The sequence below is a fragment of the Mirounga leonina genome, unplaced genomic scaffold (assembly GCF_011800145.1).
Source record: "Mirounga leonina isolate KUSES-001 unplaced genomic scaffold, KU_Mleo_1.0 Mir_82, whole genome shotgun sequence".
Taxonomy (NCBI): domain Eukaryota; kingdom Metazoa; phylum Chordata; class Mammalia; order Carnivora; family Phocidae; genus Mirounga; species Mirounga leonina.
Genome location: NW_023270825.1, coordinates 24,117,620 through 24,144,150, shown reverse-complemented (window position 1 = coordinate 24,144,150; position 26,531 = coordinate 24,117,620). Strand labels below are relative to the sequence as shown.

The window sequence follows — 26,531 nt, the reverse complement described above, 5'->3', positions numbered from 1 at the left end:
ATGTCCGTATTGAGTAGGTCCCTGGCAGTTGGTACTACCTCTTGTTCTTTTTGTTGAGGTGATTTTTTTCATCTTGTCATTTTGTGCAGAGGAGAATAGATTAATGAGAGAACAAAATGCTAGCAGGGTAACAAGGTCCCCAGAAAATATACTCTAAACAAATCAGAAAAGACCTGAAGCAGTGGGAAAAGAAAGGGAAAGAGAGAAAAAAGAAAAAGGAAAAAAAAAAAGAAAAAGATAAAGATAAAGATAAAAACAAACAAAAACAGAACAAAACAAAACAAAACAAAAAAACAGAATGTGATCAGATATGATCAGGCTGGTATATAGATCAGTGCCACACACTAGATTTTGGGTGTATTTTGGTCTGTGAGAAGAAAGTGCCTCCCAAAATTTTAAAGAAAGAAAAACTTATATATGTACAAAAATAAGGGTTGATATGATGAAGGGATGGAATATGACTGTAAACATGGAAATTATAAAAAATTTTATAAAAGGAATTGATAAGAAGTTGTTTGAAAAAAGAAAGAAGAGGATTTAAAAAAAAAAAAGAAAAAAAGGGAGAGAATGTGATCAGGCAGGGGAGTAGAAAAAAACCATACCCTAGAGATTTAGGATTATTTTGATCTGTTAGAAGAAACTATCTCAAAATTTTAAAGAGAGAACAACTTATATATGCCAAAAATACAGGTAACTACTATGAAGGGATAGAATATGACTCTAAAAATGAAAAATAAAAATGTTTTTTAAAAAAGGGATTGATAAGATGTTGGTTGAAAAAGGGAAAAAGAAAAATTCAAAAAAAGAAAAAAGACAGTGAAAAAAAAATTAACTTTGAAAGACTAAAGAATCATGGTAAAAAAAGCCATGAATTCTATGTGCAGTATTCCCCTAGCACTGGAGTTCTGCCATTCTCATTGATCGGTAAACTTGGTCTTGGCTGGCTGTTCTCGCTGATCTTCTGGGGGAGAGGCCTGTTGCCGTGGTTCCCAAATGTCTTTGCCGGAGGCGGAATTGCCCCGCCCTTGCCCGGTCCGGGCTAAGTAATCTGCTCAGGTTTGCTCTCAGCAGCTTTTGTTCCCTGCAAGCTTTCCGTACAGCTTTGGAGGACGAGAGTGAAAATGGCAGCCTCCCAATCTCCGCCCTGGAGGAGCCGAGAACTCGGGGCCCCGCTCCTCAGTGTGCCCCCAGAGAAAAGCTGTCAGTCACTCCTGTCTCCTCGGTCTCCGGCCGCACTCCGTGTTCACCCGGCCTATGACCACGCGTTTCTATCTTGGCACCCGACCCCGGGTGGAGTCTCCAAACCCAGCAGATCCCTGCGGTGCGCTCCTGTGCCGCTTCTCCCGGGGGAGGAAGGTGAGTCTCCCCGGACCTGCCGCTGTTGGGTCCCTGCTGGAGGAGCAGTGGCCTGACTGTGCCGCGGATCAGGTTTATGGCAACCCCGAGCTGAGAGCCCGCACCTTGGCTCCGTCTCTGCAGCCATCTCTGCAGCAGGCTTCCCTGCTCCGATACCTGGGAGCTCTGCCGCACTCAGGCACCCTCGGTCTTTCTGTGACCCTGAGGGTCCTGAGACCACACTGTCCCATGAGGGTTCCACCCCCCACTTAGCCACCGGAGTGATGTCCCTCAGTGGAGCAGACTTCTAAAAGTTCCGATTTTGTGCTCCGCGGCTCTATCACTTGCCAGAAGCAGCGATGGAGGCCCCTCCCCCGCCGTTTATCCTCCCGAATATCGCCTCGGATTCACTTCTCCACATGTCCTACCTTCCAGAAAGTGGTCGCTTTTCTGTTCAGGGTTGTTGCTATTCTTTTCTTCTATCTCCTGTTGAGTTTGTAGGTGTTCAGAATGGTTTGATCCCTATCCAGCTGAATTCCTGAGAGGAGACGAAATCCAGGTTTCCTACTCCTCCGCCATCTTGCTCCCTCAATCCAGAACCTGCATTTCTTTTCTTTTTTTTTTTTTTTAAAGATTTTATTTATTTATTTGAGACAGAATGAGAGACAGAGAGCATGAGAGGGCGGAGGGTCAGAGGGAGAAGCAGACTCCCTGCCGAGCAGGGAGCCCGATGCGGGACTCGATCCAGGGACTCCAGGATCATGACCTGAGCCGAAGGCAGTCGCTTAACCAACTGAGCCACCCAGGCGCCCCAGAACCTGCATTTCTAATAAGCTCCCAAGAGATGGGGATGCTGAACGAGGGACCACACTTTGAAAAACACTATTCTAACCAAAATTAAAAAACAAAACAAAATACCTTCCATCTTTTTAGATCAATAAAGGATTATTTTATTCTTGATGGAGAACTCATACTATTAAATCAAAATGAGATCGATCTAAACAAATAAAGGTAACAATGAAGCTCTAAAAAGAATTCAGGGGGCACCTGGGTGGCTCAGTCAGTTAAGGAGTTGCTCTTGATTTTGGTTCAGGTCATGATCTCAGCATTGTGAGATCAAGCCCCATGCCAGACTCCACACTAAGGATGGAGCCTGCTTGAGATTCTCTCTCTCCCTCTCCCTCTGCCTCTCCCCTCCACCACCCTCTCTAAAAAAATAAATAAATAAATAAAAATAATTCAGAAAGCAATGCTATTTTAGACATTCGATATAGTATCACCAAGCTGCTTTTCCATCAAGAGTCAGTCTAATGTTCCTTAAGAATGGGGCATACACTGGGTGCCTGGGTGGCTCAGTTGTTAAGAATGGGGCATACACTATTAGAATTAACAGGTTTGTGGTATTGTTAACAATAAAATCATCAAAATCATAGTAATAATCAAGCATGAATAGAATCATCCTATGTTACACCTTTTAAAATTTGTTCCTTTTTTAGAAAACCAAAAGAACATCTCTTTTCTACCTTAATTGTATCACAATAAGGAAGGCTTTGGGCTTTGCCTTGTATTATTGAAGGGGACTGGTGTAAGGGTATAAAACCATTAAGCCCAGGCCACCTAATAAAAAGGAAAAAAAAAGCTTAAAGACTTGTGTAGTGAAAGAATAGTTGTGATCATTGAGTGCACCATTTTGAGGATGATGCTATACACACACACGTTTTGTTTACACAAAAAACATGTTAGACCCATGTAGGTTTAAGATTCCACCCCTCTGTGAACATAATTTCAATTCTTTTCTTTGTATGGAATTTCTGGTAGGAAAGTAACAATAATTATTAAGACTGGCCTTCAAGATGTGAGAGCAGGACTGGCCAACACTAGCGACTTCCTGTCTCAGCACTACTTAGGGACCATTCTGGTCCCTGTGGGCTTTGGGTAACAAAGATTTCAAAAAATTCCGTCTTGAACACTGAATAGTTTAAGGCCAAAACCAAGTTTAACGCACTCCCAGATGATTTTCAAGCAGGAAATACTGACAGATTAATAAGGGGGATGGGCTGTTTTCTTTTTAAACCTGACTTGTACAGAAGGAGGCCAGGAAGGTTCAGTGCCAGAGCTGCCATATCCACTCCAAGAACGCAAGGGATATGCTGGCACCTAACTTTAAATCTTTATCCAATTATCCAAAAGAATGTTTCCAAGCAAGTATGACCCTGATTATTGGTTCTCGCTGCAAACAGAAAACACGCTATGCTCCCTGCCCCTGCTGTGGCTCCAGGCACTGGCAGGAGGACGGGTGAGCTGGCCACCTTCTCCCCTGGTGAATGTGCCCACACAGCAACTTGCTCACTTTCTGTCACGGATAAGTGCCTTATGTAAGTGCTAGTATTTCTCTCAGCAATCACGTCCTCTAGTGCTGCTTTCAACTGCACCCTAACTGGGTGGAAATGAACTGTCCTGCCTGTCCACTCTTTGTGCAGTGGTAGTTTGAGTGTCATAACTAAGCACTGGAATTTCCTTTTCTTCCTTGCTTCAAGGGACTTTAGTGAATCATTATGAAAGCAAAAGTACTCAGGGCAGAAAACGTCTAAGGTTGTTTATGATAAAAAGCCTTAAAAATCCTATTACAGATACTTGTTTTTTCAATCATTTTTTTAAAAGTTTTATTTATTTAAGTAATCTCTACACCCAATGTGGGGCTCAAACTCATGATCCCAAAATCAAGAGTTGCCTACTGACTGAGCCAGCTGCACACCCCGCTTTACTATGGTCTTCATGTGTAACTGACACATCTCCCTCTCTCTGACTTCACTCCTAAGCTCAGTTTCCTACTTCCAAAGGCATACTGGACATCTTTGCCAGGATACTCCACACGCATTTCAAAAACATTAATCCCCAAGCTACACTAAGGATTGTCTCTGCTCCTTCTCGTCCTCCAATCCTATTTCCATTAAAAATCTTAGTATAGGGCGCCTGGGTGGCTCAGTTGGTTAAGCGACTGCCTTCGGCTCAGGTCATGATCCTGGAGTCCCAGGATCGAGTCCCGCATCGGGCTCCCTGCTCGGCAGGCAGTCTGCTTCTCCCTCTCACCCTCCTCCCTCTCATGCTCTCTGTCTCTCATTCTCTCTCTCTAATAAATAAATAAAATCTTAAAAAAAAAAAAAATCTTAGTATATAATGTTACAATGAACACGGAGAGGCAGATATTTTTTTGAGACACTGATTTTTTTTTTCCCCCTTTGGATATATACCCAGAAGTGAAATTGCTGTATCCTCCAGTAATCCTATTTTTTTTTTTAAATAACAGTGGATTTTTTTTTTTTTTTAAGATTTTATTTATTTGACAGAGAGAGAGAGAGGGCGCACAAGCAGGGGGAGCGGCAGGCAGAGAGAGAGACAAGCAGACTCCTGCTGAGCAGGGAGCCTGACGTGGGGCTTGATCTCAGGACCCTGAAATTACGATCTGAGCTGAAGGCAGACGCTTAACCGACTGAGCCACCCAGGTGCCCTGGTAATCCTATTTTTAACTTTTGGAGGAACCTCCACTGTTTTACATAAATAATTGCAACAGCCAAGACAAAGAAACAACCTGAGTGTCCACTGATGGATGAATGGATAAAGAAAACATGATACACAACATATAAATGAATACTATTCAGCCATAAAAAAGGAAATCCTGTCATTTGTGATAACATGAACCTTAAGGGCATTGTGCTAAGTGAAATGTTAGGGAAAGATAAACACTGTATGATCTTACTTGTATGTGGTATCTAAAAAATCTAAACTTGCAGAAACAGAAAAGATTGAAAGCTGCCAAAGGTGAGGGTAGGTGGGTGTAGATAAATAAGTTCTGAGAATCTAATGTAAAACATGGTGACTATAGTTAACAAAACTGTATTGTGTATTTGCTAAAAGAGTAAATCTTATTCTCATCACGAAAAAAAAAATTTATAACTATGTGAGGTGACTTAACTTACCAAGATAATCGTTTTGCAATATATAGATACCAAATCGTTATACACCTCGAACTAATATAATATTAGTATCTAGGAATAGGAGTATCTTTGTTATTCACAGTGGGCCCTATGACCACAGCTAAGTATATGCTAAGGAGATGACTCAGGATGTGAGCCTGTCAGACTACAAAGACTAATCATGTGATTAGAGGGATTGAGGCTTTCAGTCAAGTGATACTAGCTAAACCTCAGGGGCTGGGTAAAAATCATGTGACTAATAATTTAATCAATCATGCTTAAGTAGTGAAGCCCTCTAAAAAAAACCCTGAATACTAGGTTTGGGAGAGCTTCCTGGGAAGGTGACACATCCTGATTCCATGGAAGCTCTGCGTTCAGGACCCTCCCAGACATCACCCTACATGTTTCCTCATTGGGATGGTCCTGATTTGCATCCTTTATAATACAACTGTAATTGTAAGTATGATTACATACTTGAATTTCTTAAATTCTGTGAGTTGTTCTAGTGACTTATGAACCTGAGGGGGTCATGGGAACTCCCCTGAATTTGTAACCAGTTGGTCAGAAGTGTGGGTAGCTTAGGATCTCCCAAACTTGTGGCTGGTGTCCTAAGTCAGGCTGGCCTGGTTGGAGACCATGGAGACCATGCCCTCAACTTGTGATGTCCTTGTCGACTCTGAATGCTGAATGACTGCATCAGAACTGAACTGCAGTACTGCAGATGAGAAACTGTAAGAGAAGTGCCAGGATTTCTACACTCAATCAGAAAACAGACTGAAGAGGGGTGACTGGATGGCTTGGTCAGTTAAACATCTGACTTTGGCTCATGGGGGCCCTGGGATAGAGCCCTGCATCAGGCTCCCCGCCAAGAGGGGAGTCTACTTGTCCCTCTGTCTGCCGCCCCCCACCGCCCAGCTCATGCACGTGCACGCACTCTCTCAAATAAATAAAATCTTAAAAAAAAGAAAACAGACTGAAGAGGCATGAGAACAGATACAAGGAGACACGCTAGGAGGCTAATGCGGTAAATGATGGTGGCTCAGACTAAGGCGGCCGTGATGGAGATGCTGAAAATTGATTTTATTTATTATGATGGTAGCCCTCCTGTATTTGCTAAAGAGTTGGATTTAAGATTTTTGAATGGCTGTATTGTGGCTGCATTCTACTGCTGGGGTATGTCCTACTTGATTTAGCTGATCTCTTGCTGACAGACACTTAGCTTGTTTCTCATTTTTTCCCATTATGAACAATGCTGCAATGAAGCTGCTTACACCTAACTACTGTCATCTTGTGCAAGAATCTCTAGCTACACTATTCACTCACAATAAACTCTGAACAAAACAGAACTGAGGTGTCCTACTTTTGTGAACAGACTTATTTTTCCCTCTAAGTTCAAGTATTTCTTCATTTCCTACTTCAAAGTTTCTTCTTCCTTGACCATAGAAACCTAGAAAGTAAAATGCAAAGGATCTTTAGAGGGCCTCTGGCCCAGCAGTTCTCAATGTGGGTATTATGGTCAATAATCAGAATCTCTAGGGAATCTTCTTCAATGACAGACCCTCTCCCTCTCTGACCTGCTCTGGGAAAGTGGTGAGAGCCGACGTACTCTCCAGGTGACTCCAACCATAATCTAATCACCTGAAATGGCTTATCCAGTCCAATCCCTTTGTTTCCCAGATGAGGAAACCAAAACACATATCACACAGTGACAGGAGAACTAGTGTCCTAATCGATTTTCGATGCCACCACTTTCTTCCAACCCTTGACAACAGAAGGTAGGACCACCACATTTTTTATTTTTACTAATTCGCAAGACAAAAAAACAAAAAAACAAAAAAAGCCCCTAATCATTGTTCACAGGATGATTTATTAAAGAGGTTCATCTGAATTATCTTAGAAGATGACAACTGGGACTTCTGCAGTCATTTGTCAGAAGGAAAAAAATCAATTACTTGAAAACACAGGGTGGTTTAACCTCAAACTCTAAGCTCTCTAATTTCACTCAACCATGACCTTCCTTTACTTTACTCTCAGTTCTAAAGAAGACATCACTAAGAGCTTATAGAGGGCATTTCCCACTGCTCCTGTCTTTCTCATAACCTGCAGACCAAAAAGGCTTTTTTTTTTTTTTTAAAGATTTTATTTATTTATTTGACAGAGAGAGATAGTGAGAGCAGGAACACAAGCAGGGGGAGTGGGAGAGGGAGAAGCAGGCCTCCCGCCGAGCAGGGAGCCCGATGCGGGACTCGATCCCAGGACCCTGGGATCACGACCTGAGCCGTAGGCAGACGCTTAACGACTGAGCCACCCAGGCGCCCCCAAAAAGGCTTTAAAGGAAAACCAATGAATTTTAGTTTTCCTTTCCCCTTTCAACTAAAGGAAATCTTCTATTTCCCCTGTTGGAATTAGTATGACACAGTTTCTGAAAACAACCATTAGAGATCCTAAGTCCAAATAGAACACACAAAGCCAGCACAGTGGTTTTAATGGACTGTTGTGAAGATTTCTTTTTTTTTTTTTTTAAAGATTTATTTATTTATTTATTCATGAGAGACAGAGACAGAGAGAGAGAGAGAGAGAGAGGCAGAGGGAGAAGCAGGCTCCCAAGGAGCAGGGAGCCCGATGCGGGACTCGATCCCAGGACCCTGAGATCATGACCTGAGCCGAAGGCAGACGCTTAACCATCTGAGCCACCCAGGCGCCCTGTTGTGAAGATTTCTTGCATTATTACCTTGTTTAATCCTCACACTGCTAAATAGGGAAGGACTACTATGAGGCATAGAAAGGTTAAGAAACTTGCTCAAATTTACATACCTAGTAAGTGGCAGACCAGGGATGTGAACCCAGGAGATCGGACTCTAGACCTAGTGCTTTCCGTCACTAAAGCCTTTATAGTTTGGCCCTAGCCTACTTCTTCTGCTTCATCTCTTGCCAATTCTATCCATCACTTCCAGGAAGCATCTTCTATAAACTACCTCCAGTCTGGCCACCTGAGTGACTATTCTCATAATATCTTATAAACTCTATCTCTGTACCTGCCAAACTATTTAATTATATGTCTCTGCCCTCAACTGACCTACAAATTCCTTGAAAGCAGGAACTGTGTCTTATCTGTCGTTGAATCTCTAACACTCAAGCACAGTATCTGACGCATGGTAGAAACTCAATAGGTATTTGTTGAATAAACACATGAACTCCCACATTCTACACTATTTCACAGAACAACGTACTCTGCCTTGAATATTACCTCTTTGCTCCGTCTGCTTTCTCTACCCCAAACAGCCTTCTTGCTCTTCTGATAGGTAAACTCCTAATCATTTTTGAAGACCCAGTTCAAATGGACAGAGGGGAAAGAGGATAATAGACCCAATTAAAAAATATTTTCTTCTTCTTTGACACTTCTGCCTAGAGGAATTATTTCTCCCTCTGGCCCCCATAGCATTTTTCTAAACACTTACTCTAACACTTTCTAAGCTCTGTTAGAATTATTCCTGTCGACACTGAGTTCCTGCCATAGACTATGCACTCCTGAGTACAAAGACAGTGTCCTATGAATGGTTTATCTCCAGTGCTTAGCATCATGCCTGGTACACAAGTAACCCTCAATAAATATTTGTGGAATGATGGGGCACCTGACTTTAAAAAAATTATATATTTGTGAATGAATAAAGGTTGATTCAACATTAAGGTGCAAACATTAGTTCTCATGAGGAATAACTAAAAAACTGCTAGTAGCACTGACTTCATCTAGGAGAGTAGAAATAAAGAGCTTTTAGTGTTAAATGTTTCCAGGATATCACAAGTCTTCAAAGGAACTCACATTATTTTTTTTAAAGCCTTTATTTTTTTAAGTGATCTCTAAACCCAAAGTGGGGCTCGAACTCACAACTCCAAAATCAAGAGTTGCATGCTCTACCATCTGAGCCAGCCAGGTGCTCCTGGAACTCACTTTAAGTAGAAAAAGGGCTGAAGCTGAATGAAAATGGACCAGCTGATGATTAATGAGGATGGACTCGAGATTTAAGCTATGATAAGGAAATCTTCAAAATGGATCTCAATTGAATGTAACTGTCAAGCATCTGTCCAGATGTTCCCAGGGGAAAGAATATAATTGTGCTGTTTTTGCATGGAAACAAGGAAAAAACAGGTCAGTTACTTTCACTGCATTGCTCTGGAGTAGGTCCCCTAAAGATATGCAGTGAGCCGAGTTGAATACGAACACTTACCTCAGAAACTCTTTGCTCTGTTCCCAGAGGTCCTGAGTCTCTTCTTGGGTCATGTGCTTGTCTAGGTTACACACATTTGGTTTCTGGGGATATAACTTAAGGCATTGCTTCACCCAGTGCCACTGGTAACCTGGGAGGAAGGGGTTTGGGATAAAAATAAATCCTATACAAAAGGACAGGTGGGGAAAAAAGGAGAGGAGGAAATTCTCCATCAGTTATTGAGATAATTTATTTTTGTTGACATCCTTATACCCACTACTTTATTCCCTATCCCCTTTTGCTCATGTTTTGTGGCTTCCACATTTATAAGTAAATGTTCTCATCCCTATTCTCCAATTTTAGAGGAAGGGAAGAAAGAAACAAATTCTCAAGAGAAACAAATATTCCACAACCATCAACTGTTACCCCAAAGCGAACTTTAGAATTGGTAATGTCAAAAGTCACTGCTCAAATCTGCACCAGGTATTTATCGTTTATAAAGGTGGTAGCTGCTTCCTGCAATTACTACCTGTGATAGCTCAGCATCCCCCCTTGGCCTTCTTTGTTTTCCAGTATCTGGCTAACAATTCTTATATTAAGTTCCCTCAGCTAAAATAACTGGTGTGACTTCTGCCTATGATTGAAATCTGACTGACAGAACAGGGAAGAAAGAGGCTGTGAAGTACATCCGCTCAGTATGGCATGACGGCGATACCTACAGCATGTGTGCTGAAAAGATCTTCTGGGACCTGGGAAGTAATCTAATGTCATTCTTCTCCTGTGGCGAAGACGAATAACAATATTTAGCTGGAATTCTATGCAGGGTAAGGATCCATTTAACAAACACACACTATGTACTTTCTTAAGAATTAGAGATGGGGGCGCCTGGGTGGCTCAGTCGGTTAAGCGGCTGCCTTCGGCTCAGGTCATGATCCCAGGGTCCTGGGATTGAGCCCCATGTCGGGCTCCCTGCTCAGTGGAGAGTCTGCTTCTCCCTCTCTCTCTGCCTACTTGTGCTCTCTCTCTATCTCTCTGTCAAATAAATAAATAAAATCTAAAAAAAAAAAAAGAATTAGAGATGAAAAACTGTCCTTAGTGAAGCCCCTGGAGACGGGACAGCAGAGACTGTTACGCAGACAATGCCTTGTGGAAGCCTGGCTATGAAAGGAAACAAAGGTTGAAGAGCAGTCATGGAAGAATAAAGAATTTAAGGGGAGAGTTTATGATTTTTAGGATTGGGAAAGGCCGGAGCATGCTTACAGATAATGCGAAAGAACCAGCAGAGAGGAACTGGTTGAAACAGAAGAGAGGAACTGGTTGAAACAAAAGAGAGGAAAGGAGCAGAGCAAGGTCTTGAAAGCTGGAAAGGGTGAAAGAATGTGGGATCGAAAAGGTGAAGAGCCTGGCTTTTAACAGAAGGTATTCCTCTAAAATTGGAGGACAGGAGTAAGAACATCTTTTTCTGAGTGTGGAGGCCACTTCTGCATTTCATGCACCAGCAAAATTCTCCAAGTAATTTAAAAGTGTGACAGAACTGTCAATATTTTGAGAGGAAAAAAAAAAAGATATGAAAAAACCCCCCAACTTACCCACTTATCAGCATTATTTCACAAAATAAAGATTATAACATTCCCTAAAATATCAGATTAAAGGAAGAATACCGCTGACCCAGTGACAGGAAAATGAATACCTTTTTAGGCAGTCCACTCTAGACAACTGTTGCCTTTCTTTTATTGAATTTGCCTCCTTTTAATTTTCATGCATCGATCTTAGGTTTGAACACACAGCAACCCCCAAATTAGTTTCTCATTCTTCAAAAATACCTCTAGCTTTCTAGCTAACATTTATCAATCATTTACTATGTGCCAGGCATGGGCTTAAGTACTTTACAATGTACTCACATTTAATCTTCACAATAACCTTACAAAGTGAGCACCTTTTTATACACATTTTACTTATCAGGAAACTGAGACCAAGAAAGATTAAGAAACTTGCCCAAGGTCATATAGTGGATGGTACAGCCACGACTTGAACCCAGGTAGCCTCATGTCAGAACCTAGGCCTTAACCACTAGTATATAATGCTCCCATCCCTTTGTGTGTATGACAACCTTTCAAATGTTGGATGCTGTCAGGTTCCCTCTCAGCTTTACTCTTCTTTCAAACCCATGACTTCCTGCTCATTCTTTTAAGGACAGGTCGTGGTTACTCAAGTTCCTTCACAACAAGCAGAATCCAGAAGTAAACACAATCCTTCTGATCAAGTCTGAATAAGAGACGGTCATTTCCCATGTTCTGGACATTACACTTCTATTGAATACAGCTTCAAATGTCAGGGAAGACAGAATGAAGTCTCTAAGGACATAATGAGGTACCAACTCACAAAATGTGGCCTAAGTGTGAAATCCTAGAAAACCTCAAAATCAATACACCTATTTGGACAATAGATAAACCAAAGTGGGATTGATAACTCTGTGGTCTTAACAATTTGTTAAGAAAAGAGGGCATGGAAACAGAGAAATAAGGCCTTGAAAACAGGAGGTAGGCCTGAAAGGTCAAGGGCAGCCTTCAAGAACAAAAAGTACATAAAAGACTACTGGTGATGCACGCTCCTCATTCACCCAAACTCACGGGAAGCCACGCTTTCATACATAAAAGCCATCATTTGACTACTCTTTCACGAAGAACTGAAGTGCACGAGGCCTTTTAGGGAAGTATTGAAACTGTTATACCATCCTACGTTATTAACAAATATATCAGTGGTCATAATGTATTAAGAGCTGTAACACAGACCTGGCCCATGGCATAATGAAAATTAGTATTTTTTAGGGATTTTTTTCTTGCTTTTAATCTGTATTTGAAATCACAAAATACAATGTTAACTTTATGTCCTCTCCAAGAAAAAGGATGACAGATAAAAGATTATTTGACCAAATAAGGCATTTCTGTATTTTCTTTTTTATTTAATTAATTTAATTATTTGAGAGAATGAGAGCATGAGAGGGGGGAGGGTCAGAGGGAGAAGGAGGCTCCCCACTGAGCAGGGAGCCTAATACGGGTCTCGATCCCAGGACCTGAGCTGAAGGCAGCTGCTTAACCGACCGAGCCACCCAGGCACCCCTCTATTTTCTAAATAGTTCATAATATTTAATCTACAATGGCCCCATGATCCTAAAAGGAAAAAAGATTAAGGGTGCTTGGCTGGCTCAGTCAGTAGTATGCGACGCTCATCTTGGGGTGTGAGTTTGAGCCCCAAATTGGGGGTAGTGTTTACTCAAAAAAAGATTAAAAACATTACCCGTTTTTCATTATGTTCTTAATTTCTAGATCTGTAAGGTGAGCTACCCAATATTATTTAAGTTCAAAATGCTAAATTATTTAGTCTATTAGGGCTTCTGATCTCATTAACTAATGTTCTTTTCAAAAGCTCAGCCTTAATAATAGCAACAATTTTTAATTTGTTTTTTTTTTTGCCACACGAGAACATAGAGACGTTGTGATTAGAGCGACCATTATGAATTGTTCCATCATTCAAAGCGGTTCTTCTGCCAGAGCAGGTGTCTGGAGTCGTGGCAGGGAGCCCAGAGTCAAGGTGCTCATTTTTGATTTGTACCTGGTGTGTCATTTTCTGCACTTAAGGTAGGCACAACTGACTCCTGTTCTAACCTTTGGGAATGCTAAATAAATGGAAATCTTAGATGAGGCAGATTTAAAAGGAGTTTGGGAGTGAAATATTTCTGTGTTTAGTTTTCCCCTTTGTCTATTTACCTGCTTACAACTCCTCTCCTGAAATTAGACAAATGATTATATGATTTTGTATTCTGAGGTCGGCCGCACTCACCAGGATAGCCTTGGAGTCCATAGGCTTGCCACTTGCTGACTGGCTGAAGTCCTGCTCTATGTGCATCGTGGTCACTGACGGAAGATACACTCAGCTGAGATCTAACCACCTGGCAGGAAGGAAAGAGAAGTTGGAGTGCTAAAACTATTTTGCAGGTCAGATCTGAGAATCTCAAACTTCTAAAGATATTTCTGGTATGAGGCAAAATTAGGAGTCCTAAGTCTGGGCTCCTAAACTTAGTTCTACCATTTACTTGATGTAAGACTTAGATAAGTCACTTAACTTCTTAGAGCCTCAGTTTTTTCATCTATATACTAACAAACACTAGAAAGCAATATAAAATTAAGCAGTATGAGAAGCAGGCTGATTTTGGCCTTCAAGACTACCTTTTTGTATAACCTCACACCTTTGTGGATTTCTTTTAAGATCTAAATCGTGAGAGATGTACTGAAATATCCTCAAAGTTCTGTTCACCTCAATTCGGCCCAACAATAATGCTTCTGAGGCACTTGTATACAGTTGGTGTTTAAACAGACCTATGAGGAACGTCAGGCAGGGGAGGTTAAGAGAATGGAAGAGAATGCTCCAACCAGACAGAACAACTGTTTCAGTAAAACTGGAAACCCTGTTTGCTGAAAGTATAATATTTATTCTCTTTTAGATGAAACTTCAAACAAGCTCAGAGCTTTTGCCTTTGTTAATTACTGAGAAATTAAGTCTTTCGGGGCTCATGAAGTTTCCTTTGCATATAAGAGCATCTTACGGATGGCTCATTAAATAGGTTAAGGGATCCAATATTCAGTCACTAAAGGACATTCAGAAAACAAAAACCTTTTTTCCTCCATTAATAATAAACTTAAAGAGTCTGGCTTGCCTTAGTTATACATCAAATGTTCTCTTCCAAAAAGATGTATCTCTTATCCTATCAACTTCACCAAGTGTAGAGATTTCCAGAAAAAAATACCAACTAGTTGCTGTGTATTACCAGTCTCTGTAATAAAATGGCTATCTGGAACTCTCTGAGAGGCCTGACCAGCCAATTGTTTCAGGTACTGATAAGATGTTTTTATTTCAAGCATTTTACAATGATCTCTCAAATAGACCATACTTAATAATGCACTGTAATTCAGCAACACCCTCATATCTGAAGTAAGTCTGTGGACCTGTTCTCCATGCTAAGCTGAAACAAACCTCTGAGTCTTTAAAAAAAATCCTGCTTCCACCCTTGCCTGTTAGCCATCACTTTCTCCACTGCTCATCAGTTGCTCTCATAGCAACTTTCCTCTCCAGTTTGCTACTTTCAATCTGTTTTGAGCTTAAGAACTAAACACCCAAGTCTTTTTTTTAAAGGAAAAGACAGAGAAGGAGAGCACAGTGAGAGTGAGAGGAAGAAGCAGACTCCCTGCTGAGCAGGGCTCATGACCTGAGCCAGAGGCTTAACTGACTGAGCCACCCAGGCGCCCCTAAACACCCAAGTTTTTACGTACTCAATGGATAGTGTATTTATTGAGTCCTTACTGTTTTAGATACGGTGCTAGACAATATTTTCTTCTCAGAGACTAAAAGCATTTTTTTTTTTTTTTTTTTTAGATTTTATTTATTTATTTGACAGAGAGCGAGACAGCGAGAGAGGGAACACAAGCAGGGGGAGTGGGGGAGGGAAAAGCAGGTTCCCCGCTGAGCAGGGAGCCCCGATGTGGGGCTCGATCCCAGGACTCTGGGATCATGACCTGAGCCGAAGGCAGCCGCTTAACCGACTGAGCCACCCAGGCGCCCTGATTAAAAGTATTTTTAAGAAACAGAGAGCTCGTGCAAGCACAGCAGGGTAGGCAGAGGGAGGAGAGAATTTTATGCAGGCTCCATTCTCAGTGCGGAGCCTGACGTGGCACTCGACATCACTACCTTGAGATCATGACCTGAGCTGAAATCAAGAGTCCGATGCTTAACTGAATGAGCAACAAAGGCGCCCCTTCTGAAAGTATTTAAGTATTGCCGCAAAACATAGGCAAAAGGAGCTGAATGAGGATCTGACCCATGTACATTATTCTTAGAGAGCTGACTTTCTGCATGCTATTCTGACAACTCTAAGACCATTTCTGCTAACAAACGAAGTTCCTAAGAAGCTGAGTTCTAGACAAATACTGTGCTACTACAGCATTCCAATTTTGAGAGCTATACTAAATAATCCTTCATCCAGCCGTCTGTGGACAACACCAAGGCCAAATTAAGGGACCAGGGATCCTCAGTGTTACAGCGACTGTAAAGAAATTACGCATTATAGTATAGCTGCGATTTTCCCTGTGCCCCCTGTCCTCCTTTACGTTGCTTTTCTTACTTTCCATGGGGAAAGGTAGAAATAATGGATAGTGTTTGGATTCGTTTGCCTTTTACTTTCAAACGTGGAGAAATCATCTCAATCTCTCAACGCCCTCTTTCTAAAAGGGCCCAGAGACGACAGGGGCCGGTTTTATGGACAACGGCTTAACCAGCAACATCGATTCCTTTCTGTTCAGGGACTACTCGGGTAGTTGTTTTTTTCAAGCTGCAGTGCGCTATCCTAACATCTACGAATACAATGTATGGGTTTTTACACAAATCGAAGTAGAGATGCAAATGGACAGTTAATGTTAGGAATGAACACCAATTCCCAGGCTCTCTTTGAGGCCGCGGCCACTAATGGCCGCGTGGAGAAACCGGCAGCACAGCTCTTCACCGCCAAAGTGTGACGCTTCGTGGACAGTTAAACTCCGCGCCCACTGAGAGCGGGAATTACTCAAGAACACTCAGTCTGGAAGCGCAAAGAGGTGAGGAGGACCCTGAAGCCCCTCCAAGAGCCAGGCGAGGCGACCGGGGGCGCGGGTCGCTCCTCTGTCCGTACCTTGCGGGCACCAGGCCCCGTCCCGCGGGCTGCGTGGGCCGCCGAGAAGTCAATGACCGCTCCCAGGTCTGCGGTCCCAGGGCGGCTCTGACGGTAGAAGCGGAAAAGCTTCCGAAAGGCGTCCTCCCGCGGCTCTGCCGCCAGCGTCGCTACAGAGCCCACGGCCGCCGCCATCTTGCCCATGTCAGTGTCAGGCCTCTTCTGACCCGGAAGCAGATTGCGTGCCCCAGATTCGCCGGAGTCTTCCGGGGTCGCGACCACAGGTCACAGAACCCCTCGATCTAAAAATGGCGGCTTCTGCGGTGAGGGGTGCTGTGGCGCTGCGTACGAGTGTTAGCCGGCCCGTGGCTTTTGTCAGAAAAATTCCCTGGACCGCGGCCTCGAGTGAGTGATGGAGACGTGTTTGGGGCGGAAGTTTTAGGTACAAGCGATCCTCAAAAGCACTGCTTTCGGCGGAATACTTAAGTCAGCGTGTGGCTGTATTAAGAGCTGTGGCTCCTGAGCAAGCCAGTGAGCAGAAATCAAAAATTTTTTCAGTGAATCGTTCAGGGATGCCCCTTGAGCTTTTCCGGCACGTATTCAGGGTCTCCTGCCTTTCCAGAGTGGCTCGGTGGAACGTTCGTTCCTTGAAAGCTTAAGATTTACGATTTAGAAGGGATTATTTTGACAGTGGTGTGAAGGATGGATTCAAACTGGCAAGATTGAAGGCAAGGAGACTCGCTAAAAGGCAATTTCAATAATTTAGTCCAAAGACGAGGACCTGAAATAGGGTAGTGGTAAAAAGGGGGCCAGATTCACTTATGTTAACAAAACAAAATCAGCGGTTTTTCGCGATGGCTTGAATGGGGTCAGAGTACGGGAGGGAAAGGGAAGAACGACTTCCAGGTTTTTAGCGTTGGGGAATATCGTGGTTAGAATGTAGGGGAAGCAGGTTTAAAGAAGATGAGTAAAGTTTAAATGTGTTGAGTTTGAGGAAAACCTGTGAGGTCTCCGTCAGGCAGGTGAACAGAGGAGATTGTGTATCATTGATTGAGAAGTGCACTTTGAAGCCCTGCTGCCTAGGTTAGAATTCCACCTTGGCCATTTAGTAGTTGTGTAACCGTTTCACGGGAGGTAATTTGGGAAAAGGGCTCACCACTGTACCTCAGTTTCGTCTATGAAATGGAGTCAGTAATACCTTCTTGACAGGATTTTTGATTGGATTAAATGAGTTTATATGTAAACCACTTAGACTTGTGCTAGATACAGACTAAATACTCAATAAATGATAGTCGTTTTGGGGATTACTATAATTGAAGCTCATGGGAGAGGCCTAGGCTGGAGATAGAGGGTTGGGAGTAATCAGTATTGAAATCTCTCACCAACATTGATTTTTGTCAGTTGCAGTTTTGAAAAAAGGTTTTTACATTTGCTTACCAAAGATTAAAAATCCACGGTCACTTTTGTAGGTATTCACGTATCAGGTCATCTCCCTTAAACAAAAGAATGGAACTGGGGATTACTTACCTCTTAGCTTTTGTGGCCCAGGTGTGAGTAGTAGAATGGGAAATAGATTGGTTTTGGCCCCACCTTCTTAATATGTAGCAGATGAAGATCTAGGCAGTACAATGTCATGCTTAGGCCCTGTGAAACTGTGTAAAGGCACAGGGATTTCACCTTCATCTTGCAGTTGCAAGTTTCCAGACCATAATGGGTTGGTTTAAAACTCATAAAAAGAGTCTGTGTAACATACAACTTATAGAAGCAGTTTCAGTTCGTTGATACATTCAGCAAATATTTCAGGAGTATCTGTTTGTGGTTGGCATTGTTCTTGCAGCAGTTTTCCCGTAGCGCTTATAGGTAATTGGGAAGAGGGTTACCTTCCAGAGCTCGTTTGTTTTGGAAGTGAATGTTTTCTAGAATTTTTAATACCTGGTTTAAAACATGCATATTTAACACTATTTTGTTTAGTGTCAAACAACATGTTTGTCCTGATGCTGATCCATGAGGTCCTGAATTTGCTGAATGGTTTGACCAACTGTTAGAGCTCTTCAGAAATTTAGTCCCTGTGGGTTGTTGAAGGATTACTAGGCATTTATTTATTCAGCAAATATTGCCCTACTGTGTTCAATTACTGTTGACATAGTGGACTCAACACTCAGGGAGTTTATGGTGTAGTGGTGAGGGTGAGGAGACTTAAAACAGATACAGGCAGTTGTTGAACCAGTAAGGTTTAGATGAACTAGGGGAAAATAACCCAGTAATACAAAATATAGATCAGCGAAAGTATAAGCACTGCAGTTCAGAAGAGATCAGGTAGTTTTTTTAAGATTATCTACTATGCATCTTTGAGGCCTCAGAGGGATAGTACATTGCCTTGTATTGCAGTAGAAGCCCAATAAAATAATGTTCAGTGGATATATTTGGCCAGGGTCCTGAAGGATAGTTACAATTAAGCAGCAAGAAATAGGATTACTGACATAGCAAGGGGGAAAGAATGACAGGCAAAGATGGGAATCCACAGGACAGATACATAGAATTTCAGTTGCCATACTAGAGAGTAACTATGGGCCAGCAATGGGTAATAAGGCAGGAAGGGTAAGTAGGGTCATCTCAACAAATTTTAGAGTGTCAACTATTTAACCGAGTGTAAACTTTATGAAAGGGAAGTAAATTGAGCTTTTATTTGAAAATCTCTAATATGACTAGCAACATACTTACTGTATTTTAATGATCTGTCTTCTGTGTGAGTTTCTTACAGGGATTATTATCCATGCACCTAGTACAGTAACTGATGAAGACATTCATTATCTGCTGGGAGTGATGAGTATAGTCAGCTCAGCAATTTATTTGTGTATGCCCCCACCCAATCATCTCCCCAGATCTCTGGCGCATTGCAGCTTTATACAGATGGTTCCTGACTTACAATGGTTTGATTTACAGTTTTTTGACTTTACAGTGGTGTGAAAGTGATAGGCATTCTAAAGAAAGTATACTTCAAATTTTCAATTTTGATTTTTTTCCCATGCTAGTGATAGGCAGTATGATACTCTCTTGTGATGCGAGGCAGCAGCATCAGCAAGGTGCAGTTCCCAGTCAGCCATGTGATCACGAGGGTAAACAACTGATAGACTTACAGCCATTTTGTCCCCATATAACCATTCTGGTTTTCATTTTCAGTAGTCAATAAATTACATGAGAAATTCAATACTTTATTATAGAATAGGCTATGTGTTGGATGGTTTTGCCCAATTGTAGGCTAATGTAAGTGTTCTGAGCATGTTTAAGGTAGGCTAGGCTAAGCTATGATGTTCAGTAGGTTAGGTGTATTAAATGCATTTTCAACTTAGGATATTGTCAATTTATGACAGTTCTATCAATGTAGCCCCATCATAACTTGAGGAAGATCTGTAGTCAATACCATAGCGACTTCCTAAATCTTAAGGCTTCAAGGAAATGCAAATGGTAGTTCCTGTTCACAAGAAGTTTGGGGACTCTAGGTCCCCAGTCTAGGATGGAGGATACAAAATACATTAACTACTTTTTTTTTTTAAAAGTAATCTATGCCCAACGTGGGGCTTGAACTCAACCCTGAGATCAGGAGTCACATGCTCTACCATCTGAGCCAGCCAGGTGTCCCAAATGTATTAACTAATAAATTAGCTACTTTTAACATGTTTTCTCCTCCTATACAGGTGAGCTGAGAGAACACTTTGCACAGTTTGGCCATGTACGAAAGTGCACTGTACCCTTTGTGAGTATTATCTTTTAAAAAAATGTTATCTTTTAATTATTGATCTTCTAATTTTATCCTCGAACTCTTGACTGTTTGTTAAAGCATATCAGCTTATATGACTTTTAATCGAGTGAAGCTATTCATAGTGTTTATTGATAAAATTGTGGGTGATAGTGATTAAAAAGTAAAAAAAGCCTTATCCTGTATAACAAATTACCACACACTTTTTTTTTTTTGAAGATTTTATTTATTTGAGAGAGAGAGAGGGAAAGCACAGAGGGAGAATGAGAGGGAGAAGCAGACTCCCAGCTGAGCAGAGAGCCTGATGTGGGGCTCGATTGCAGGACCCTGAGATCATGACCAGAGCTGTAGGCAGATGCTTAACCAACTGAGCCACCCAGGTGCCCCAAATTACCACACACTTAATGACTCAAAACAACACACATATATATTAACTCACTGTTTCTGCAGATCAGAAGTCTGGGCACAGCCTTGCTGGGTCCTCTGCTCAGGGTCTCACATAGCTGCAGTCAGGCATGAGCTGGGGCTTTGGTCTCATCAGAGGCTCAAAGGCTCAACTGGGAAAGACTGATTTTCAAGCTCTCTCAGGTTGTTGACAGAAGTCATCTTTTTTTTTTTTTTTTTTTAAAGATTTTATTCATTTATTTGAGAGAGAGCACATGAGAGGGGGGAGGGTCAGAGGGAGAAGCAGACTCCCCGCCGAGCAGGGAGCCCGATGTGGGACCCGATCCAGGGACTCCAGGATCACGACCTGAGCCAAAGGCAGTCGCCCAACCAACTGAGCCACCCAGGTGCCCCCAGAAGTCATCTTTGAACTGTAGAACTGAGATACCTACTTTTTTGCTGGCTTTCAGCTTGTAGGGACCTGCAGTTCCTTGTTACCTGGCAGGTGTGTAGGCTGTCTCCCAGCATGGCAGCTTACTTCTTCAGTCATCAGAGGAGTTTCTCCATTCTGTTAAGACTGCCTTGTAACATAGTCATGGGAGTGACATCACATCACCTTTGCTATGTAACCTGATCAGGGGAGCAGCATCCCATCACTTTTGCCATATTCTTTTGGTTAGAAGCATGTTACAGGTCCCTCACACACCCAAGAGGAGGGGGTTATTCAGAGGGTTAACATAGTGGGACATGTGGAGATCATGGAACTATCTTAGAATTCTGCCTACTCCAGTATTATAATAAGGACTTGATACTAGAGGATGATTTTATCATCAAACTAATTGGCAGAGAATATCTATTTTAAACTTTATCCTTATTAAATTATTTTTTTTTTTAGTGTTTTTATATTTGTTATATTTTCTTTGCTTTCTAAGGAAGATTTAGAAATCAGTTTCTAAATTTGTTCTACTTTATCCTGGGCTGTATTTGTATTTTCTAGAATTACTGCGTTTTTGGGGGTGGATTGGGAGTACACTATAGTTCACTTCAGCTGCTTCACTAAAACTGCCCCTTTTTTCCTCATGGCACTGAAAAGGCTATGGCAAAATATTAACCTAAAGTAATTAAAATTCTTAACTCTTGATTTCATGTTAGTTGCATTCCAGGGATCTAATAGATTACTCATCTCTGGTGCTAGTGAGGGTATAGGGAAGCTGGCACTGAAATTGTTCAGAAGTTTACTTCATTTCTGAAGGGTAGTTTGGCAAAATCAAAACTAAGAATTTGCATTTGCTTTGATCTAGCAATTCCATTTTTAGGAATTTATTCTACAGAAATGGTGTGGTCAAGAATGTTCAAAGCAGCATTGTTTAATAATATAACTGGAAGGAACGTAAATGTTCATTAATGGGATTAAATAGGTATTAATTCATTGATACAATGGAGTTTTAATAGTTGATTAAAAGAACGAGGCACAACTATTACACAAAAATGTTTATAAGCTTAAAAACTACAATTTTACAAAGAGGATGAAATTTCTCTTTTTTTGATGAGCATTAAAAAAAACTTCTCCTGGGGCACCTGAGTGGCTAAGTCCATTAAGTGTCTGACTCTTGATCTCAGTTCAGGTTTCAATCTCAGGGGTTGTGAATTCAAGCCCTGCTTTGGGCTCCACGCTAGATAGGTGTGGAACCTACTTAAAAATATCTCCAAAAATAGTAACACATTTTTCTTGGTTGCCATTTCATTCTTAAAAGTATAAGCAAGATTATTTAGGACCTGGAGTTAACATCTTAGATTTAAACAAAAGAAAACTTTGATTCTTGCTAAAACTAAGTAAAATGTAACAGGAGAAAAGTTTTTTTTTTTTTTTTAAGATTTTATTTATTTGTCAGAGCGCACAAGCAGAGGGAACGGCAGGCAAAGGAAGAGGGATAAGCAGGCTACTACTGAGCAGGGAGCCCGATGTGGGACTTGATCCCAGCCAAAAGCAGATGCTTAACTGACTGAGGCACCCAGGCGCCCAGAAATCCAGGTTCCTGTATCTTAGATACATAGTACCTAAGTTTTACATAAACACAAAATTTTTAAGGCTTTTACTTACAGAAATGGCCATATGGAAGTAGAGGAGAAATTGTAGCTATCTGAGGTAAGAAGTGAATCACTGGGATATTACCAGAAACTTTTACTGCAGTCTAGGTTAAGACTTAAAGTCACCTTTTAAATATGGGGGCAATTTCTAAAAATTTGGTTTGGGGGGTGGTGCAGAGCACAACATAACTTTGTAACAAGATTGATGAGGTACACTGAGTGAATAGACATCTTTATATCCGTTCTTAAGTAGTCGGGTTGGTCGGGTGGGGGCAGGGTGCATCCAAACACACTAGAATCTTTTCCACATGTGCTGTGTATAGGTTGGATGATAAGCACTCTGCCTTTTGCACAAAGGGAAGTAGCGTTACTGTAAGTCTGGAGCTAGGTAAATAAGGGTAATGTATATATATATATTTTCTATTTTTCATTAGGACTATATAATTATAATGGTAGTGGTGGTGATGAGCGTAATTGGTCTCCAAAATAACCAGAAATGAACTAGGTTTTGAGGCTTAATTTTTTAGTTTCTAAAAGTGAGGAAGTTAGAGGGTTTCTTTGTGATCAAAATGTCCCTTTATTGGGGCACCTGGGTGGCTCAGTCATTAAGCGTCTGCCTTTGGCTCAGGTCATGGTCCCAGGGTCCTGGGATCGAGCCCCGCATCGGGCTCCCTGCTTGGCAGGAAGCCTGCTTCTCCCTCTCCCACTCCCGCTGCTTGTGTTCCCTCTCTTGCTGTCTGTCAAATAAATGAAATTAAAAAAAAAAATTTTTTTTAAAGTCCCTTTATTATTGTTAGTGTAGTTTGTATCTCAAATGACAGAAACCTCACTACCTGTATTTTACTTCTTCCAATGGCAGCAGAAAAGCAAAATGTTAAGATTAACACAAGGGTTAACCTTTGGTAACTAGGAGAGTAAGTATGTATCAAAGCAAGGTTTTTGACATTTATTAAAATGTCAGTTATCCCATTTTGGCAGATGAAAAAGTTGGTAATTTGATTTGGAGCTTATGGAAACTTTCTCCAGTTCATGATTAATCTTTTCTAAATTTTGAATTTTTAGGACAAAGAGACTGGATTTCACAGAGGTATGGGTTGGATTCAGTTTTCTTCAGAAGAAGAACTTCAGAATGCACTACAGCAAGAAAATCATATTCTTGATGGAGTAAAGGTAAATATTATTTTTCTGTATAACATCATGAGCTTTCTGTATATCATCAGTTTAGAAGGTCAGAAGTATGGAATGACAAGGACATTGGGAGATTTGTAACTGAAGTTCCCTTAATATTGGTTAAAGAATGGTGGTGGTGGTAGAGTGCCCGTTCTGAAATGTCTGGGGAGGGTAGTTTAGGAAGACCCTTTAATAGTTAGCAAGGTATATTCTAACACAGAACAGCAGTCTACTTACAAGGTAAGGAGACTGGGGTTGAAATCCTGGCTTTGCCACTTACTATGCAACCTTGGGTTAAACTGATTTAGTCTTAAGACCAGGGAACAAATAACATCCTCTTGACTTACTGGTGCTGACTCCCTCATAAATAGGCAGTCTTAAAGTGGCAATTTTCAGTTGAAAGTTTTTGCAGATACTGTCTTTCCTTACAATGCTTAATTTGATTTTTTTTAGCTCCACGTTCAAGCTCAAAGACCAAAAGTTTTGCAAGGGGATCAAACATCTGATGAAGAGAAAGATTTTTGAGACTATTACTACCTATTAAAGTAAACAAAATTAAAAATTTTCTCTAAATGTTTTTATTTGAAACAAATAGTTGCACCAAGCAAGAGCTTACTTTCCCCACTCCAAATTAAAACAGAGCGTAATAGGGGCAAACGTCATTTGGCAGGACAGTTCCAGTATGTGAACATCCTTCTACTCCCTGTGGTTGGGGCAACTTTATTCATCAGCAGTCATTCTTACACAAAATATTAACCCCAAAGTACTAATGTCACATAAAAGGAAGTGGTCTTAATTTCATGTGTGGGGCAATATGTTCTATAAATGCCAAAAGGGAGGAGAAGCACAAACACAACCCACTCTTTAAAAAAAACTAAATAGTTCAAAGAATTTTCCATCCCCCACCACCCCTTACTCCCGTAATAAAAAGTAGTGCTGGGGTCTGACACCCAGATTTGGTTTTTATCCTGGCCATTTACAAAGTGTTTGCCCATCTGACTTGCATCATTAGGGTTATGGATAAAAGTTCATTCACTTTGAAGAGAGGTGTATCTACTCCTTCCTCCTCTTCTTGCCTTCATGCTCATGTTCCTTGGGGCGGCTGCTATCTGAGGGTCTTTTAGAGCCACCGTGCTGTTTGGCTTCTTCCAAAAACTTGTCCAAACCAAAAGGATCTTCCTCAAACTGAACTGGTCCTTCTCGGCCTCTTTGCCTACGGTCTGAACCAGAAAACTCCTTATCGGGAACAAATCTAGGGAAAAAAAGAAAGGACTATGAACTACTTTGTTTTCACTGGTGCAAACAGTGAAACTGAGCTGTCTGCCTTGGTACCTGTTGGTCTTTATTCTGGCTTCTAGGTCATCACCATACATGTCCTTGTCCAGATTTTTACTGGGCCTGTAAATATTCTGGGCCATATCTTTACCACCTCTCCAGGCTTGATCATAAACGTTGTAAATTTCATCTTCTCCCCCTGCAAAACCACTGTCCATACCCTGTGGGAAAAGGACATTAAATAAAAATGTATTATTAAAAGTTGGATCTGATTACATTCATGTAATCATTTATAGTGCATTTTCAGCAATCTGAACTGCAAATTAAAAAGATCTTCATAAAAAAACAAAGTCCATAAACTTTTATTCTTACCACCTTTGGTCCTAAAAGTGCTAATTAACAAGTTTGACCACTTTAGTGAAGTAGTCATTAAAATTGGATAGTGTAAGCAGGTACTTAACAATTTCAGTTGTATAGACAGTGGCAAGAAGACAAAAGAACTATAAAGTATTTATCTTAATTACTTATTAAGTAATTAAGTTCTTTGCCCAACATGGGGCTTGAACTCACAACCCCAAGATTAAGAGTTGGACGCTGTATTGACAGTATCTCAAGGCATTTAGAATAATAATGCTATACCCCTTAACTCCCTGAGAACATCACTATTATAGCATGGGACAATAAGGCTCTTAATGAAAATCCTAAGTCAACAATGAACAAATTTGTTTCATATATTTGGATGGTTCCTTAATACAGGGATGTGCTTTTTTAGAAAAAATTTTATCACAGCTTTGAAATAAGCTTAAGCTTGTAACAGGTGACTGACTGTCATAAATACTTAGGTGGAACTTTCATGCCTAACACCCCTTTGCTCAGGCTGGTAAGTTACCATTGCATTGTGTTAAAGAACACAACCTTTGAAATCAAACGTTTGAATCTTTTATCAATTTCTAGCTAAACCTCTATGTGTCTCAATTTCCTCATCTACAAGTAGAGATTATAATAAATAGTATGACTTCATAGGTTTTTGTAAGGATTAAGTGAGATAATAAAAGACTTAGAACAATGCCAGGAATGTAAAAAAGTACCCAATAAGTTATTAACTAGAAAAGCTTACTCAAATGCTACCTTCAAATCTTAAATCCTCCAAGTCATAATACATTTTTCCCCTCTGTATCCCAGTAGAACATTATACTTCCATATTTTTATTGCAGTCTGCCCTGTCCTTATTTATACATATATATCTTTTCCAGTAGACTCGAAGGTTCCTTGAGGGCAAAGGCATATCTATCTTTGATTTCACTGTCTTTAGCACAGTATATAATCACTGTTGGGTGGATGAACACATAAAGGCACTTCTTCGGGCCTAATGTATCCTAGCTAGTTAATAATGATAGGTATTAGAAATCACATTTCCTGGGCGCCTGGGTGGCTCAGTTGGTTGAGCGACTGCCTTCGGCTCAGGTCATGATCCCAGGGTCCTGGGATCGGGTCCTGCATCGGGCTCCCTGCTCTGCGGGGAGCCTGCTTCTCCCTCTCCCACTCCCCCTGCTTGTGTTCCCTCTCTCGCTGTGTCTCTCTCTGTCAAATAAATAAATAAAATCTTAAAAAAAAAAAAAAGAAATCACATTTCCTGACAACTAGTG

General features: G+C 41.1%; 3 protein-coding genes across 4 annotated transcripts in view; 1 reads left to right on the top strand and 2 right to left on the bottom strand.

Moving 5' to 3' along the window:
* ALKBH1 (alkB homolog 1, histone H2A dioxygenase) overlaps nucleotides 1–16,466 on the bottom strand; it is a 31,044-nt gene extending 14,578 nt beyond the window's left edge. Inside the window, exons 1-3 of the mRNA XM_034993041.1 lie at nucleotides 16,233–16,466; nucleotides 13,355–13,463; nucleotides 9,536–9,698 (exon numbers count right to left, since the gene is read on the bottom strand). Coding sequence (XP_034848932.1) covers nucleotides 9,536–9,698; nucleotides 13,355–13,463; nucleotides 16,233–16,415 — 455 coding nt within the window. The 5' untranslated portion in view covers nucleotides 16,416–16,466. The remainder of the gene's footprint in view (nucleotides 1–9,535; nucleotides 9,699–13,354; nucleotides 13,464–16,232) is intronic.
* SLIRP (SRA stem-loop interacting RNA binding protein) lies at nucleotides 16,458–24,172 on the top strand. Its single transcript, XM_034993042.1, has 4 exons — nucleotides 16,458–16,616; nucleotides 19,907–19,965; nucleotides 23,503–23,610; nucleotides 24,064–24,172. The coding sequence occupies exons 1-4, from the start codon at nucleotides 16,520–16,522 to the stop codon at nucleotides 24,133–24,135; spliced, it is 336 nt and encodes a 111-aa protein (XP_034848933.1). The 5' UTR covers nucleotides 16,458–16,519; the 3' UTR covers nucleotides 24,136–24,172.
* The window catches only part of SNW1 (SNW domain containing 1), a 32,830-nt gene continuing 30,471 nt past the window's right edge, over nucleotides 24,173–26,531 (bottom strand). The window contains exons 13-14 of one of the 2 annotated variants that reach the window (XM_034993040.1): nucleotides 24,943–25,106; nucleotides 24,173–24,862 (exon numbers count right to left, since the gene is read on the bottom strand). In XM_034993040.1, the coding sequence (XP_034848931.1) occupies nucleotides 24,664–24,862; nucleotides 24,943–25,106 (363 nt within the window). In that variant the 3' untranslated portion in view covers nucleotides 24,173–24,663. Of the gene's footprint in view, nucleotides 25,107–26,531 lie in introns of both variants that reach the window. The other variant, XM_034993039.1, reaches the window with a different exon arrangement.

Coding starts and splice junctions, on each gene's coding strand:
- SLIRP (XM_034993042.1), top strand. CDS start 16,520: ATGGCGGCTTCTGCGGTGAGGGGTGCTGTGGCGCTGCGTACGAGTGTT. Junction 19,966..23,502: donor GAAAGTGCACTGTACCCTTT/GTGAGTATTATC, acceptor TTGAATTTTTAG/GACAAAGAGACTGGATTTCA. Junction 23,611..24,063: donor ATATTCTTGATGGAGTAAAG/GTAAATATTATT, acceptor GATTTTTTTTAG/CTCCACGTTCAAGCTCAAAG.